This window comes from Fusarium graminearum, chromosome 4 (assembly GCF_000240135.3).
Source record: "Fusarium graminearum PH-1 chromosome 4, whole genome shotgun sequence".
NCBI classification, from domain to species: domain Eukaryota; kingdom Fungi; phylum Ascomycota; class Sordariomycetes; order Hypocreales; family Nectriaceae; genus Fusarium; species Fusarium graminearum.
The window spans coordinates 6,078,852-6,093,416 of NC_026477.1; the positions used below are offsets into that span (position 1 = coordinate 6,078,852).

Below are 14,565 nucleotides of genomic sequence, written 5' to 3' on the forward strand. Positions count from 1 at the left end.
AATGTTATATGTAAAGTAGCATTGAATGAGAATTATTGTGATACCATCTATATGCTGTTCCATCTCGTGTTTAGTGTGGTATGGTTATTTAAAAAACTATCGAGTGCTACAAACACAGCACTTAGAGGGAAGTGCTTGATATTGCTGCTCAGAGCCAGTTCAAAACCCATAAGGCATAGGTATAGTGTATCAATACAGTAATTAAGATTAAAAGTACAGGTCGATTTACTGATATCATAATCCGTGTTTATTTCCTTGGGTCGTTGCCCCTTTTATTCCCTTTGACGTCGCCCTTCAAGGCATGTAGCTCCAACCCACGTCTAAGACCCAGATGTAGACATGTCAAGATTTCTGTCCTTTTCATTGCTTATACTATCTGGCATTAATGGTATACATTCTTCAATCCCTCATCCGAGTATCTCCATCATCGGATACAGAGCCACGACGGGGGCGGCGATCGTCTCGTGGAGGAGGCATATATCGATCACTACGCGGTCGGCCACCACCACCGCCGCCACGTCGACGTCGACCTCCGCGACGCTCGCGACGGTCACGACCCGCACCTCCACGCTCACGATGGGGAGGACGGATACCCTCAAACACTTCCTTGCCTCTATCAACAAATGAAGTGCCGTTCTCGAACGAGTAGCGGTTGATCTCGCGCCCAAAGTCACCACCATCACGCCTACTTGTGTAGTAAGAGCGCATGTTGTCGATGCGACGGCGGGCGAGGTCTTCGGATACGGGTTGATAGTATATGACCGGGCGAGCATTGGTTCTTTTAGATGCGCCGCCAGGATTAATAGGAGGAGGCCGAGGACCAGGACCAGTGCCTGGGCGGACGGGACGAGGCCCTGTAGGAATGGCGGGATCGCGCAGCGCCCTAGGGCCTACGGGGATAGAGTCCATGGCCATTGCGGTGCCAGCCTGTGGCCTTGCGCCTGGCTGAGGTCCTGCGCCAGATATTGCTTCTTCGAGGTGGACTTCAATTACGCCGTCGGGTCCATCATCGTAGATGACTTCCCATCGCACACCAGAGCGTGGACCACCGCTGGCTTGTTCAGTATCAATCCAGTCGCGAACCTTTTCGGGAGGAACAAAGTCAACCCATAGCGGCTTGCGGTTACTCTCGTTGGGCCAAACACTGTCGTGGAGTGCTGTACGAACGCGCGATGCTGCAGCAGTAGTTTTGAAGATGGCGAAACCGTGGGTGCGGATTTGATCGAGAAAAAATTCTACCACAATATCGTTGTCGAGGGGATCTCGCGCGTGTGTCGCTAGCTCAACGAGGTACGACTTGACGTCCTGGGGGCGAAGAGGACGCATGAAGTTTTTGATGTAGAGGGCGGAAGTGGCTGGGTGTAGTGCTGGCGCAACATCGCGTTCGTAATCCATATCCTGTTGATTTTCCCCTTCAAGCGTTTTAGACTCTGGCGCGGGGTCTTGTAAAGATTCGGGTTGGATTTCCTTTGTCTGTGACTCGCTGTCAACATTCATCGGCGCAGGTTCGTTGGCAGTGTCAGGCAGCGGGTCCTCCTGGCGCGAATCTGGATTGGCGCCGTCGTCGGCAATTTCCTCTGTGCGAGCGCGCTTTCGTGCAATAGATTCTTCGGTGGGTGGTGGTGTGAGAGAGCGACGTTTCCGCTTTTGCTGTTCGGCAGCAGGTGTTGGTTCGAGGGAATGGGAGGGTGTAGAGTCAACAGTGCTGGCCACTGTTCCCGCTCTGGTTTTATCTTCCACTGTTGGCTCGCGCGATTGGGGGTCGACTTCGTCTCCAGCGGTTGGAACATCGACTACCATATCGGCGTCCTGAGATATTTCGTCTGACGTGCCATTCTTAACAATCTCCTGCTCCTTATCCCCGCTGTCAACCCCTTTACTTGGTTCGGCATCGGCAACTGGTGCAGTAGTTTCATCCGTCTCTTTCTCTTCCACTTCTACCATTTCGCTATCAGGCTTCTCGTCTACAGGTTCAGGTTCATCGATCGCGCCCTGGGGTTCTGGCTTCGCGACATCTGATTCTTGGACGGTTGGCTCGTCGCCTCCGGATTCATTGGTCGCAGGCACATCCTCAAGTTCTTCCCGTGCCTCTGTCTCCACTTTTTCGTCGTCGGCTTCTTCTAGTCGCGCGACGAGATCTGCCTTAAGACCGTGTTGTGGAAGATCGCGGTTCTTCAGCTCGGCTTTCAGGTCAACGACCTTCAGCTTGGCCCAGTCGGTCATGATGGAGGAATTGGGCAACCGTTGGAGCTAACAATGTTTAAAACGTATTCGCATAGAATTTCGTGTTGAGTTCAAAACACTGGCGCTAGAAGGAAATGCAAGATAGGGATGAAAAATTTGGACGAAACTTGAAGTTGTAGAAAGCTTGAAACAATCTTCTTTCATCTCGTCGCAAATCTAAGCACCAGCAAGTTGTGTCGTCCAATAATGTGTCACAGTACAGAAGCATTATGTCAGCACGACCGACCCACTCGCGCTGAGCACAGCCACATGAGGAAGGTAACGCCACAGGGTTGATTCACCCATTGGAAGTTTGAGATGTTATGAGCACAAATATAGAGCTATGAGGACGTATCTTGAGCATCGAAAGTTTAACCACGACCTAACTATCGCGTTCTTTAGTGCCTAAGTATACAAAAATCGGGTCAAAGTGATAACAATGGTTATATGTCGTCTTATGATGTGCCGCATGCAGCTGTGGGTGGGCCATGAGCAACAGAGTAAGTCTTAACCATCCAATTGTTGCCTAGGTATGTTTACCTGGCCATTGAGAGCAAGCAAGAGGAGTAAATCTGGCTTAATACAGAGGTCATCATCCGGGTGTATATTTATGGCCTTTCCAATGACTGTAAATCTATCGCAAAGGGTCATACTCGTATTCATGGTGTTTCTCGGACCATCATGAGTTCTATCACCCTCATGTCTTGGCTTAAACAACCATGAGCTAACTTGTATAGGCCCTTGCCGAACTCCACTATTCAAGTGATGCTGCTCTTTGCAACCCCTTCCTTAATTCTCCAACGTATGTTCCGATGAGCTTGTTCGAAAGGAGTTACGAGTGTCTCTATTGTTGTCCGTCTTTGCTGAGCTCAGTAGGAATGAGGTGATGTCCTGAACTTGACCCGCCATGACCCCTGTTTCCCCCTGGCTCATGGGCATGGCCGACTTCATCACACGACCTGACCACATCCCGCGTTACGAATTAAGAGCTGGAGCTCCCCGAGCTTGTGTGGGTCCCACGTCATTGCATGGCTGTTTACCCTTCTGTGGCATATTAGTGTTACTTCGTGACCTGAACCTCCGCACTTTCAACGACGATGCAAACCTTAGGTAGATGCATCCATTGTCATCACTTCAATGCAAGTAGCTGTGACACGATTTTGAAAGTCGACCAAACAATTGAATTAAATAGAGAGCTCCTAGTCTTTTTGGTATTTTCTTAGGGTTCCTCACGCTCAGCTGTCAAATACACAAATATATGGAAATTGGTCTCAATCGGGGCTATGCCTGAGCCCATCATAAACTCTTAATTCGTACACGGCACTCACTGCCAGGGATCTTAGACGTCGAGACCATCGACGACAACGCCCTTGTTCCAGGTCCACTGAAGGCGCCTGGCCACTTCCAACGAAGTAGCATCATCAATCAGAGCGCTGACAAGATACAGAGCAGCATCAATGCCAGAGCTGACACCTCCGGATGTCACCACACGGAGACCACCAAGTCGCATGGCGGCACGACGAACAATTGACTCACGGCGTGTGTTGGAGTCCTTGAACGACATGCTTCCCTTTCTGTGTGTCATCATAAGTCAGTTGACTGTCTCAAACTCAATGCATGATAAAGTGGGGTAAACTATAACGTACCGGGCTGCCGAAGGGCGACGTCCCTGACCAGCATCGGACTTGCGGCGGATGTATGGGCTCTCGTCCTCCCCGAGATCGAATCGCAGGTTGTTGACAACATAACGAGCGTCCTCTACCACATCGGTACGCTCCTGGAGGTTTACGGTAGCAGCATCGCTGCAAATATTCTCAAATGAAGTAAGGTAATCGGGGTGGGTGGTGGCAGACAAGCCAGAGAGGATGCCCTGCTTGCCAAGGAAGAGGGCACCGGTGCAGATAGAGAGGATCGTGCGCTCGCGAGCGGGATCACGCTTCTGAAGCTCTGAGAAGTCGGTGATCAGGGAGAGGGGTTGAAGCTCTTTGGCGACAACCTCCTTGGAGTTACCACCGACGACGACGAGGATATCAAAGTCCTCAAGACGGTCGTGTGCCTCCTTGTAGGTGATCTGGGCGCCAACGACGACACCCTGGTCCGAGATGACCTTGGCTTCGGGACCGACGATGGTGACCTCAAAGGCCTTGCTGTCTGTCGGAAGGGGTAAAGTGATCAGCGGGAGGGGTAAAGCCAAATGGGGCATTGTACTGTAGTGTACTGCACACTGCAGCGCATCCCGAAACCAAATCGAGTGATACTGCACTGCACTGTACTATACTATACTATACGGGTAGAGGAATATTGCTTACTCTCAGGATCCTGGAAGTTGTGACATGCAGAAGTAAAGACCTCGAGCGCGCCGGCAAAGTCCAGAAGATCGAACTTTTCGTGAATAGCGAAGAGAACGTCAACGGGCTCCTGGTCAGCGATGGCCGAGGTCTTCTGTGCACTCATCTTGGCGGTATTGTTGGGGGTTTGGAAGAGGGTTTGATTTGAAGAAGAATTGTGACGGATTGAAAAGTCAATGGATATGAGTTAAGTAGGCAAGCACTAGATATGGTGCTGGCTACTTGTGATGATTGTTGTTGTTGTAAGTGGAGTCGAATTGGTTTGGTTGTATGTTGATGATCTGAATGAGGATGAGAAAGGAAGGAAAAGAGAAAGAAGACGAGCAAGAGCAGATGGACGTTTTTAAATACAGCGAGGAATGTTCTGTGGTTGCTTTGCCCTGAAGCTTTCCCCTCATCTCTTGAAACTGAACTGCCCGCCTGCAACCACCTCAGTCGAACTAGACTGGCGACTGGTGACTGGCGACTCGCTCAAGGTGGCTCGATATCTGGTGTGATCTGCTATTCACAAAGTCATGTACAGTCTTGTCTGCAATTGCGCTAGCTGAGGAAAGTGCGGGGTTGTTAGCTCGATAGATGGGTCCTTGGCTCAAGTCTAAGGTACCCCGGGAGAAGGCTCTCACCATCCGCGACGGAAAAGTATAAGGGACAATACTGGGATTCGACTGGGTTCAGCGGATAGGCGTCCGATCAGCTTTCTGCCAGACCCCACTATGGATTGTATCACTGAAGTGCCTGGACTGTTAGACTGACCCTCTATCGCACGACTTCTATCCGCTGTTTTCAGTGACCAGCCCCTACCTCCTCCCCTTCAGCGGGTACCTACGCTCCACTCGACGCCACAAACTCGCACCACCTTTTGAATCAGCTGCAAGGTCAACCGCGCCGCGCCGCGCCGTAAAATCGTGCTGTCTGTGCCCGACACCAAGTGTTACCGAATACCTTCACCAAGGTTAAACTCCCAGCAGCATCAAGAACTCAATCCATGATCCACATTGAAACCGGCCTCATCACCTCGGTCTGCTCACCTTGAGTCTCACAAGCCCGAGCCCGGACGGATGAGGCCGTCACGCCAGTCATGGCTTCATCAGCGTACGTCATACTGCTCCCTGCAGAAAACTCCGTGCCAAATTCCTACCGTCCATGCATCAACCAACTCTGCGAGTTCCCCTCACCCCGCGACTCGTGCCTCGTGATCTTCCATCTCATCTCCTCCTTTGGCTCCTGCAGCACTCAACTCCCTCGAGAATTACTTGTCCGTTCCTCGCTGACACTCATCCCCACTTGTCTAGGTCGCTAAAGGACCTCTCAAAGGCGATCGTTGCCTACCTCTCGCAGCCAACCCCTTCTCTCCCCGACGACTTAGTACAGACCATCGATGCCTATCTTCGTCGACACCAGAAGCAAGATGACGCTGCAGCCGATCGTCTGCAAGAGGAGCTGTTCTCCATCTTCGACAAATACGTCAAGGACAGGCCTGCCACTTGTGCACCCTTCCTAACTATCCTTCGCCAGCTACTATCGACACTCCGGACTCCCGAGCGTATCTTTGCATGGTGGGATTCTTGTGCTGCACTTTTGTCCAAGTCCTCTCCCGAGAAAGGAGTTGTGGAAGAGTCACTTGCCAATATTATGGAGATTATCAAGATTGCGGAAGAGGACCATGATGGCTCTGAAGCTGATCTTGCTTCTAACCCGTTGATCGACCGTTTATTCACAGGATGGATGGAGAAACTCTACCCGTCGGTATCTGAAGCCCTATCAAATCTCGAACCCAACGAAAGAATAACTCGAGAAGCTCTCGTGCAGTTTGGGAAGAAGCATCCCAAGGTAGGCTTGTGCCCAACATCGTGCCTGTGATCCGTTATCTAACTTGGACAAGGAACTTTTTACAGCTCTGGATCGTTACTTTGTCAAAAAACAGTACCGCAAAGCTGTCTTACGGTTTTTGGGTGACCACCTTCAGAGTCAGCCGCCGCATCTTCATCTAATCCTACAAACACCACTGTTTACTGATTTACTGAGATGCTTGCAGCAAGACAGCTCAACAACTATTGTGTCAGCTGCACTGACAGTTCTCACAATGCTTCTGCCACAGATGCCAAGTTCGCTCGTGCCACATTTGCCTACGCTATTCAACATTTATTCCAGGCTGCTTTTTTGGTCGCGAGAGCGAGCTGGAATAATTGAGCCGCAGGCAGAAGACGCAGATTCAATCAGCTGGGAAGAGTGTAGTTACGAAGCAGAAGTTGATGACCATCCTATTTATCATCTTCTCAGTTACTACACCATACTCTATGGTTTATATCCTATCAACTTCATGGACTACATCCGCAAGCCCCAGAGATACTTACGGCACGCCAACGTAGCTAACGCCAACGATATGGAAGTCCAGCCCACTGAGATACGAGACCAGTCAGAAAGGTTCCGACGGTGTCATTTACTTCATCCCAACTTTTTCACTCTCACAATTGATTCCGAGAAAACTGATTTTGGCCGGTGGATCAAGAGTGAAGCCTCGGAAGTTGTTGCTGAGTGCATGGCGTTATGCACCCTGTCAGAATCTGATCAATCTATCGTACAGACCTTGTCCAATTCGGAGACATTCATATTGAATGAGGTACATACTAAAGAGGGCCAAGATCCATCACTCCATAGGGCTGCAATCGAGGGTGCTGGTGGCTACCATTTACCCATGTCTGCTAGTATGGATTCTATAGCAAGTAGTCGCCGGCCATCTGCGCTGATTCGACGAGGGTCTCAGTCAAGTATCCCTTCTACTCGGAACTCTATTGATGCCAGGATAAGAGAGCCCAGTATTGACAGCCCAACATTGGGACCTCACCTCATCCAGTCGGCATCTCATACACAGCTGCAGGATATGATCCAATCTAACAAAGCCATCAAGTCTGGTCTGCATCAGTCTTTGGCCAACGACAGTGTACCATCGCTCTCACTTAGTAACCAAGACTCTGTTGCAGATCGGCCCGGTCCATCAGCGTTGGGCACACGCCCAGCTGTCAGTACTCCTCTTTCATTGACTGAGACCAACTCGCAAGTATCTCATCTTCAGCGCCAAATTCTGTTGCTGCAGAACGACCTCAATTTTGAACGGTATCTGAAGCAGCAGCACATGGCGCATATTGGCGATTTGCGAAGACGGCATATGGAAGAAGCAGTGACGGAGGCGGAGACCCAAAACCTTTTGATCACCAATCGTAATTTGAAGCATCGGTTCGAAGAGGCCAAGAAGGCAGAGATGCAGGTTCGGAGGGAGTCTGAGAAGAGTCGTGCTCTCGCGAAGAAGTGGGAAGCTGACCTTTCCACTAAGCTTAAGAAGCTGCGTGACGAGTCGAAGAAACTCAAATCAGACTACGAGACGCTTCAGAAGGAGTTGGATAATTCGATGGCAGAGCGTGACAAGCTACGGGTACTCCTATGTGATGCAGAGGTCAAGGAAGTCAATTGGAAGCAAAACATGCAGTCAATCGAGCTTCACAGTGCTGAAATTGACCGGTTGAAGAGCGAAGTGGCCAGGCTCACAAGGGTGGAGCGCGACTACCAAGCCAAGGAACTGGAGCAACAGAGAGCCATCGCTGCTGCTACAGGAGCCGAGAGCAAGATGGAGGCATTGAGTCTGCAGCTCGCCAGCCGTGAGGGTGAGATAGATCGAACCAGGAGATTGTTCCAGAGCCAAATCGCAGCACTCCAAACCAAGCTATCCGAGGTCCTCGAGGAAAGAACTCGACCATCTCGAGGCGGGAAAGAGGCTATCGAGTCGATGCTCGCAGCAAGCCGAGAAAAGCAAGCTGAGCTACAGAAACAGTGCGATCTTCTGGTGCGCAAGTACACAGCCCTGCAGTCATCTCTCCTGGATATGAAGACGGAAACAAAACCCAGTCAGCTCAGGATCGAGACATCAAATTCTTCGGAAGCCGAGCAGGGCTCCTTTTCTGTATCAACAAGCCCGGTCATGATGAAGACTAGACCACCCCGTATGCTGTCGAGTCCCGATGTTGCAGAAGGCACTGCATACAATGTTACGCCGCCTCTTGATCAAAGGCTCGAAGGTGCGATGTCGCCCAAATCAGCGGGCTGGGCACATCCTCCAGGGTCGCCGGATACGTCGTCTCTATCAATGAGTCCAGACCATCTTCGATTTGGGCGTGGAGAGGCAGGGCGATTACTTGCGAGAAGTCACTCTGACCTGTTTGCTACTGCAACTCAGAATCGACTTCGGAAGGACTCAAAGGACAGGGGAAAGGACGAATCAAGTGCAAAGAAGGATAAAAAACCGTCGGCTTTAAGGGGGATTCGAGGATTTATGTATGAATGACAAGACATGATATAGTTAGCAACTAGGAGCGACAACGGATAGACTAGGGCCCACTTGGATAGGGCGCATTTGATTTCGATAAATCTTCGAGGCTCGATGCCCTCTGCTTTCCTCCAACATGGTCATCGCTTGTGAACGTCCAGTTTCACAAGGTGAACGATGGTGAGCTGATTCTTTTCAGATTCATGGGTGGTGATCTACGTATCGCTTTCAATAATCGGACGGCTTCCGTAGCTCAGTTGGTTAGAGCGTCGTACTAATACTTCAATCTGAATATTCAGTGATGCGAAGGTCTCAGGTTCAAGCCCTGGCGGGAGCAATCCCAACGCCCTCCGATTGTTACTTTTTGAATTTCTGAGCATCTATTTTTGTTATTGTCCTTCTGTCTCTGTCTGTTGCTGGGATGGCACGGTCGAACATTGTTGGATGAAGTCTGGAAAAGCTCGGTGCCTTATGTAAACAGGGCTGAAGTGGGATGCAGATGCGGGGTGAATGAGGATCTCAAATGAGCAACAGGGAAGGACGTTCTTCTCCTTCCGCTTTTATATATTTAACGCATAGGCCTCATCTCCGAGTAATGCTTTCGACCGAGTTAGATTGGCTTCTTGTTTCTGGCAAAAATGACTCGCTTCAACTGGAGGGATTTCTTCTTTTTAAATGAGATCGCGATCTGTGGACAGCTGAGCTCTTGATGTCCACTGTGTTTCTGACTGTGTCTTGTTGTACGTCATTCTAGACTCGACGTGACCATGTCTTGAGACATGTTTCTCGTCTGATGATTCAGATTCTGAGACTGTTCAGAGCTACGATGAAGATTGATCGGGACGAGGTTGATGATTCTGTTTTTAGCAAACGCTTTGAATTTCATAAAGATCAAGTCCGTGTCGTTGTCCGTGTTGTAATGCGCACACGTCCCCCGTCTGTAGGAGATGAGATAGACAGGGGTCGATAGGTGTGAGCTTGCGGGGGAGATGTGTATCTGGTGAGAGGAAACAGCCAACACGTGATGGCGGTGAATTGACATCCGTGACAAAACTGGTCAGTTATCAGTCTGATATAGGTGAATAAGCCAGCATCATGCACGATCTTCAGAAGAAGACTGGATATAACAGACTGCTTCTGGACCGTGGCATTGGATATGGATGGCCATGGTATGCATCTACTGCAAGGCCGATCTTGCTCGCGCCAGTCGCAGGGATAGCAAATAATCTATGTCACCCAATCTGAGCGAATTATGGCCGACCAGTGTATGTATGCAATCAGTCCCCCCGCGCGTGCTAAGTGCTAGTCGAATCGCTGGTTGGCTAGTTGGTCTGTTGAGTGAACCGCTCTCGCACAGTTGCATAAGATGGGATAGGATAGAATAGGATAATTGCAGATAGGCTGTGCTGCACGCAAGAGAAAAGATGAAACTAGCAGAGGATCAGAGCGGTGTAGGCAATCGAGCCGAGAAATGCGCACATCAAACGGGCTGGAACTTTTGCAGACAATGTCGTTTTAGTCTTGTTGGTGGTACCTGAAGGTCTGGTGATGAGAGACATTCGAGTCACTGACTACGTGGCCATTGTTCGTGGTTGAGTCGCGCAAATGATAAGAGTGATTTATTATAGCGTTTCTTGGCCGAATTCTATTATTATTCTTGTTGTGGTTGAAGTGATGATTCTTTTGCGCTGTACTCAACTGACAGGAACAAAAAAAAGAAATGCGGTTGACTGGAATGACGTAGACTGTTTGTGCCACGTGAAGGATTATGACCGCTAGCGTATGTCGTCAGCGGACCTGAGGCTCCTGGCGGCCCCCGCCATCGGGGGCTTTTGTTTCAGTGGAGTCGCTCAGCGGTTCCAGTGTGTTGGGCCCTGTAGAGATGCCTGAAGCGACAAGGGCCCTTGGGCTGTTCTGGGGTATGTTGATATCATTAGGTTCCATCCGTCACGTTGGATCGCATCAACAATACGATGAATCGAAAGCATAGCATTTAACGGGCCGTCGAAAGAGGCGTTGTTACTTTGTATTTAAGTTTAAGAGCCAAGTTCATGCTTGTTTGCTGTGCAAGCACACCCAGCCAAGAAAGAACTGTTTACGATGAATATCTGTTGCCTGGACTTGACTCATTCTCTGTAATTGCTATTGTTGGTAGCTTGTAAACATTGTCATTGTCCCCCTTCTCATCACCGCATTCAGCCGCTAGACCTCGGGTTTACCAGCCACTCTGTGTCTCAACTTTCCAACACCAGACCTACACAGACTGATTCCATTTCTACCTTGTCAACTCTGCCTCACAAAAGATTCTCTTCCAAATTAAGAGAAAAACAAATAGCTAAACCTATATCAATAGCAAGAGCCATATCCTTGGCCTTCCAAGCCTTTGTTTATACACACCCACGGAATTTAAGCATCCTCTCTACCTACACACCACCACCACAAGACAAGGTCAAACCCGCTAGTCTACCTCTTTTTTCTTTTACGCCCGTCTTTTTTTCCTTTCTTTAAATAATACTCATCTGGCTTCACCTATTTTCCTTTCCTCTTCTTTTCTCTTTCTTTTTTTGCTTCTTTCCTCCTTTTTCGTGCGACTCGGGTTTCTTTGCCCCCCTTTTCTCTCTCTTCGTCCTTTTTCGACAGGAGGATTCAACTCCATCCCCCCCACTTGGCAAAACGTCGCGGCCACCACCCACAATCATGTCGTCGCTCGAAGCCAAGATCGTCGTCCTCGGCGCCCAAGGCGTTGGGAAGACGTCTTTAGTTATGAGATACTGTAAAGGCGCTTTCAACCCTGCTCAGATCACTTCCACCGTCGGCGCCAGCTTCCTCACAAAGCGCGTCGTAGACTCCGACTCAGATACCGTGGTGCGCCTCCAGATATGGGATACAGGTTGGTCTTGATAAGGAGTCAAAGCAGTCATTTAGGATCATGCTAACACAACCTTGCAGCTGGACAAGAACGCTTTCGATCCATCTCCCGACTCTATTACCGTGGCGCAAATGCCTGTATTCTCTGCTACAGCATCACCGACGCACAATCCTTTGCAGACATGGGAGTGTGGCTTATGGAACTACGACGGAATCTTCCCCACGATGTTGTTCTCCACGTAGTCGGTACAAAAGCCGACATTGTCGCCCGCGAACCCTCAGCCCGCCAGGTCCCATTCGAACGCTGTATCGCCTACGTCGCTGAGAATCTCGCCCCAGGCGTAGGCAGCACACCACCCCCGACAGCAACTCCCTACCACATCCCAACGCCCATGTCAGGAGGCCAAGCCATGTCACCGCCATCCATGGAGCTTCATAGTCCCAGCTCGAAGCGGAGCTCAGGCTTCTGGGCACAAGAGGTTGGGTGGGATGCATGCCATGAAATCAGCGCCGAGACAGGTGAGGGTGTCGAAGAAGTATTCCGAGTCGTCACACGCAAACTCGTCGAGCAGAACCGCAAGATTCAGCAAGCTCTTCTAATGGCCACCGCTATTCCCGGCACACCAGGCTACGAAGCTGGCATGGATGGTGGCTACTTCGCAGGTGCTGATCCCCGGGGCAGCTTCCGTGTAGGCCGTGACCGTCGAAGCTGGCTATTCTCTCCTGCCTTCTCGCCAGCCATAACAGTCGAGCAGGCGGGAACTCAGGAGCAGACAAATCCAGAAGCTCGCAAGGAGACAAAGAGGTGTTGTTGATGTTGTGGGACAATCCGATTGAGAGTTAGACGAAGAAGACAACGAGCGAAGCGAAACGAAGCGAAAGGATGTAGACGTTGCATGGCATATGAATACATGCCAGCAACAGTAACGAATCTCCACGGCAACGATAGGAGATGAGCTTTAGGAGTTTCTTCGACGACTCAGCGCATTTGTTTGATACCCGGTCTCTGCCTTTTCGTTTTTCGCATTGGTCTCTTTTTTGTATGCCGTGTTTTGCGGTTTGGTTACTTACATAGTTGGGGTGTTATCAGGTCTTTTCCGATGCATGCATGGTTTCTCTTTTTCTCATCTCATTATTCAGCTCATGACTTCAGGCAGGTCCTCTTTTGCATTCACTGTTTGTTTTTTATGCTTGGAGTTGAAGGATAAGGGTCATAGGAGCGCGGGGCCGTAGATATATTTCTTTTGTTCTAGAATATACTATATGTTATTACTCTCGATCGACTGTGTCTGTTGCAACTGCAGGCTACAAGGGTGGATATAGGAACTCGTTATGATCGATACTGATCACAAGCTAAGCCGGCCCCATCCGATCCCCCACCCCCCACTTGTTCCGGCATCTGGCGGGAGTTTGAATGCGGGGGAGATCCGACTCCGGCCGCTATCCGCTCGTCCTAGAAACCTAGGTAGGTATCGTAAGATACTTATTTTGTCGCAGATTTATTCTTCTCTTTTCGACAGCCAATTTCTCATTCCTTTTCGACTCTACACTCCCAATTGCCATCACATACTTCTCAACAATGGCTCAACCCAAGGAAAACCTCGCAAATCTCCTCCCTCCCTCGTGGAAAACTTCAGTCACAGCTTGGCTCGCCGAAGACACGCCCTCCTTCGACTACGCCGGCTTCGTCGTCGGTGACGGCCCCCGCGTCGCTACCCTCTGGGGCAAATCAAGCGGTGTCATTGCCGGCCGCCCCTTCTTCGACGAGGTCTTTGTGCAATGCGGTTGCACAGTCGAATGGCACGCTGAGGAGGGAAACGATGTCGATCTGAGCAGCGGCAAGCACCGAGTCGCAACTGTCAAGGGCCCTGTGCGTGGCATTCTCCTTGGAGAGAGAGTTGCATTGAACACCCTTGCGCGATGCTCTGGCGTTGCGACCAAGAGTTCAAGGCTTGTATCCATTGCGCGCAAGGCTGGATACACAGGCGTGATTGCAGGAACACGAAAAACAACACCAGGATTCCGCCTTGTTGAAAAGTACGGCATGTTGGTTGGTGGCGCCGATGCTCACAGAATGGATCTCAGCGCTATGATTATGCTGAAGGACAACCATGTCTGGAGCCGGGGCAGTATCACCGATGCTGTTAAGGCTGCCAAGTCAGTCGGCGGATTCAGCATGAAGGTCGAAGTTGAAGTGCAGAGCGAGGCCGAGGCGGACGAGGCGATTGAAGCTGGCGCTGATGTTGTCATGTTGGATAACTTCACTGGTGATGGTGTCAAGGTTGCTTCACGTAGTCTTAAGGAGCGCTGGCAAGGGAAGAGGCACTTCCTGTTGGAGGTTTCTGGTGGTCTTCAGGAGGATAACTTTGAAGCATATCTATGCAATGGTAAGTTTCGCTTTTTTCGCCTTGATACATCTACTAACTGTTATGTCCCAGATGTCGATATTCTGTCAACAAGTTCGATTCATCAGGGTGTGCCGCACATAGACTTTTCACTCAAGATCGAGCACTAAGTCATGATAACAAAATAACCAAAATTATACTGTCATTCATCATGAGCATTGTTCATATCCTGTCATTGATATAATACGAAGCCGATTTCGTCTCCAGGCCCTAGGGCCACACTGACACCAGACCACACCTTTGTATCATGCCTCAGTTCTGTTGTCAACATGGGCACTGACCATCCTCGCCTCAATACCATTTCCTCTGCCTTGAAGATGGCTTATGGGACTGTCCTGCACCAAAGTTCCCTATCCTGTCCAGAAACCTTTGTGTTGTCGCAGCAAGACACGAGCACACTGCT

At 50.1% G+C, this 14,565-nt stretch overlaps 5 protein-coding genes and 1 non-coding gene across 6 annotated transcripts; 4 read left to right on the forward strand and 2 right to left on the reverse strand.

Moving 5' to 3' along the window:
• Nucleotides 1-283: 283 nt before the first annotated feature.
• On the reverse strand, nucleotides 284-2,223 carry FGSG_09553 (uncharacterized protein; the record flags this gene model as incomplete). The annotated part of the gene is made up of 1 exon (XM_011329859.1): nucleotides 284-2,223. One exon carries the CDS (start codon nucleotides 2,221-2,223, stop codon nucleotides 400-402), a length of 1,824 nt encoding a protein of 607 aa, XP_011328161.1. The 3' UTR covers nucleotides 284-399.
• A 1,158-nt stretch (nucleotides 2,224-3,381) lies between these two features.
• FGSG_09552 (uncharacterized protein) lies at nucleotides 3,382-4,857 on the reverse strand. The gene is made up of 3 exons (XM_011329860.1): nucleotides 4,533-4,857; nucleotides 3,870-4,374; nucleotides 3,382-3,797 (listed from the first exon to the last, which is right to left on the reverse strand). Exons 1-3 carry the CDS (start codon nucleotides 4,675-4,677, stop codon nucleotides 3,563-3,565), a joined length of 885 nt encoding a protein of 294 aa, XP_011328162.1. The 5' UTR covers nucleotides 4,678-4,857; the 3' UTR covers nucleotides 3,382-3,562.
• A 792-nt stretch (nucleotides 4,858-5,649) lies between these two features.
• On the forward strand, nucleotides 5,650-8,987 carry FGSG_09551 (uncharacterized protein; the record flags this gene model as incomplete). The annotated part of the gene is made up of 3 exons (XM_011329861.1): nucleotides 5,650-5,663; nucleotides 5,864-6,401; nucleotides 6,496-8,987. The coding sequence occupies 3 exons, from the start codon at nucleotides 5,650-5,652 to the stop codon at nucleotides 8,905-8,907; spliced, it is 2,964 nt and encodes a 987-aa protein (XP_011328163.1). The 3' UTR covers nucleotides 8,908-8,987.
• A 144-nt stretch (nucleotides 8,988-9,131) lies between these two features.
• Nucleotides 9,132-9,226, forward strand: FGSG_20737. The gene has a single exon. It is a non-coding gene; the product is annotated as a tRNA-Ile (tRNA).
• A 2,360-nt stretch (nucleotides 9,227-11,586) lies between these two features.
• FGSG_09550 (uncharacterized protein) lies at nucleotides 11,587-12,572 on the forward strand (the record flags this gene model as incomplete). Its single annotated transcript, XM_011329862.1, has 2 exons — nucleotides 11,587-11,779; nucleotides 11,839-12,572. 2 exons carry the CDS (start codon nucleotides 11,587-11,589, stop codon nucleotides 12,570-12,572), a joined length of 927 nt encoding a protein of 308 aa, XP_011328164.1.
• Nucleotides 12,573-13,336: 764 nt separating this feature from the next.
• On the forward strand, nucleotides 13,337-14,272 carry FGSG_09549 (uncharacterized protein; the record flags this gene model as incomplete). Its single annotated transcript, XM_011329863.1, has 2 exons — nucleotides 13,337-14,144; nucleotides 14,196-14,272. The coding sequence occupies 2 exons, from the start codon at nucleotides 13,337-13,339 to the stop codon at nucleotides 14,270-14,272; spliced, it is 885 nt and encodes a 294-aa protein (XP_011328165.1).
• Nucleotides 14,273-14,565: the final 293 nt, after the last annotated feature.

Bases quoted from the DNA above. Each gene is read 5' to 3' on its own strand.
- FGSG_09552 (XM_011329860.1), bottom strand. From the start codon at position 4,677: ATGAGTGCACAGAAGACCTCGGCCATCGCTGACCAGGAGCCCGTTGAC. The intron at 4,375-4,532 runs GTAAGCAATATT...CCCTTCCGACAG, and splicing joins CAACTTCCAGGATCCTGAGA to ACAGCAAGGCCTTTGAGGTC. The intron at 3,798-3,869 runs GTACGTTATAGT...GATGACACACAG, and splicing joins CGTCGCCCTTCGGCAGCCCG to AAAGGGAAGCATGTCGTTCA.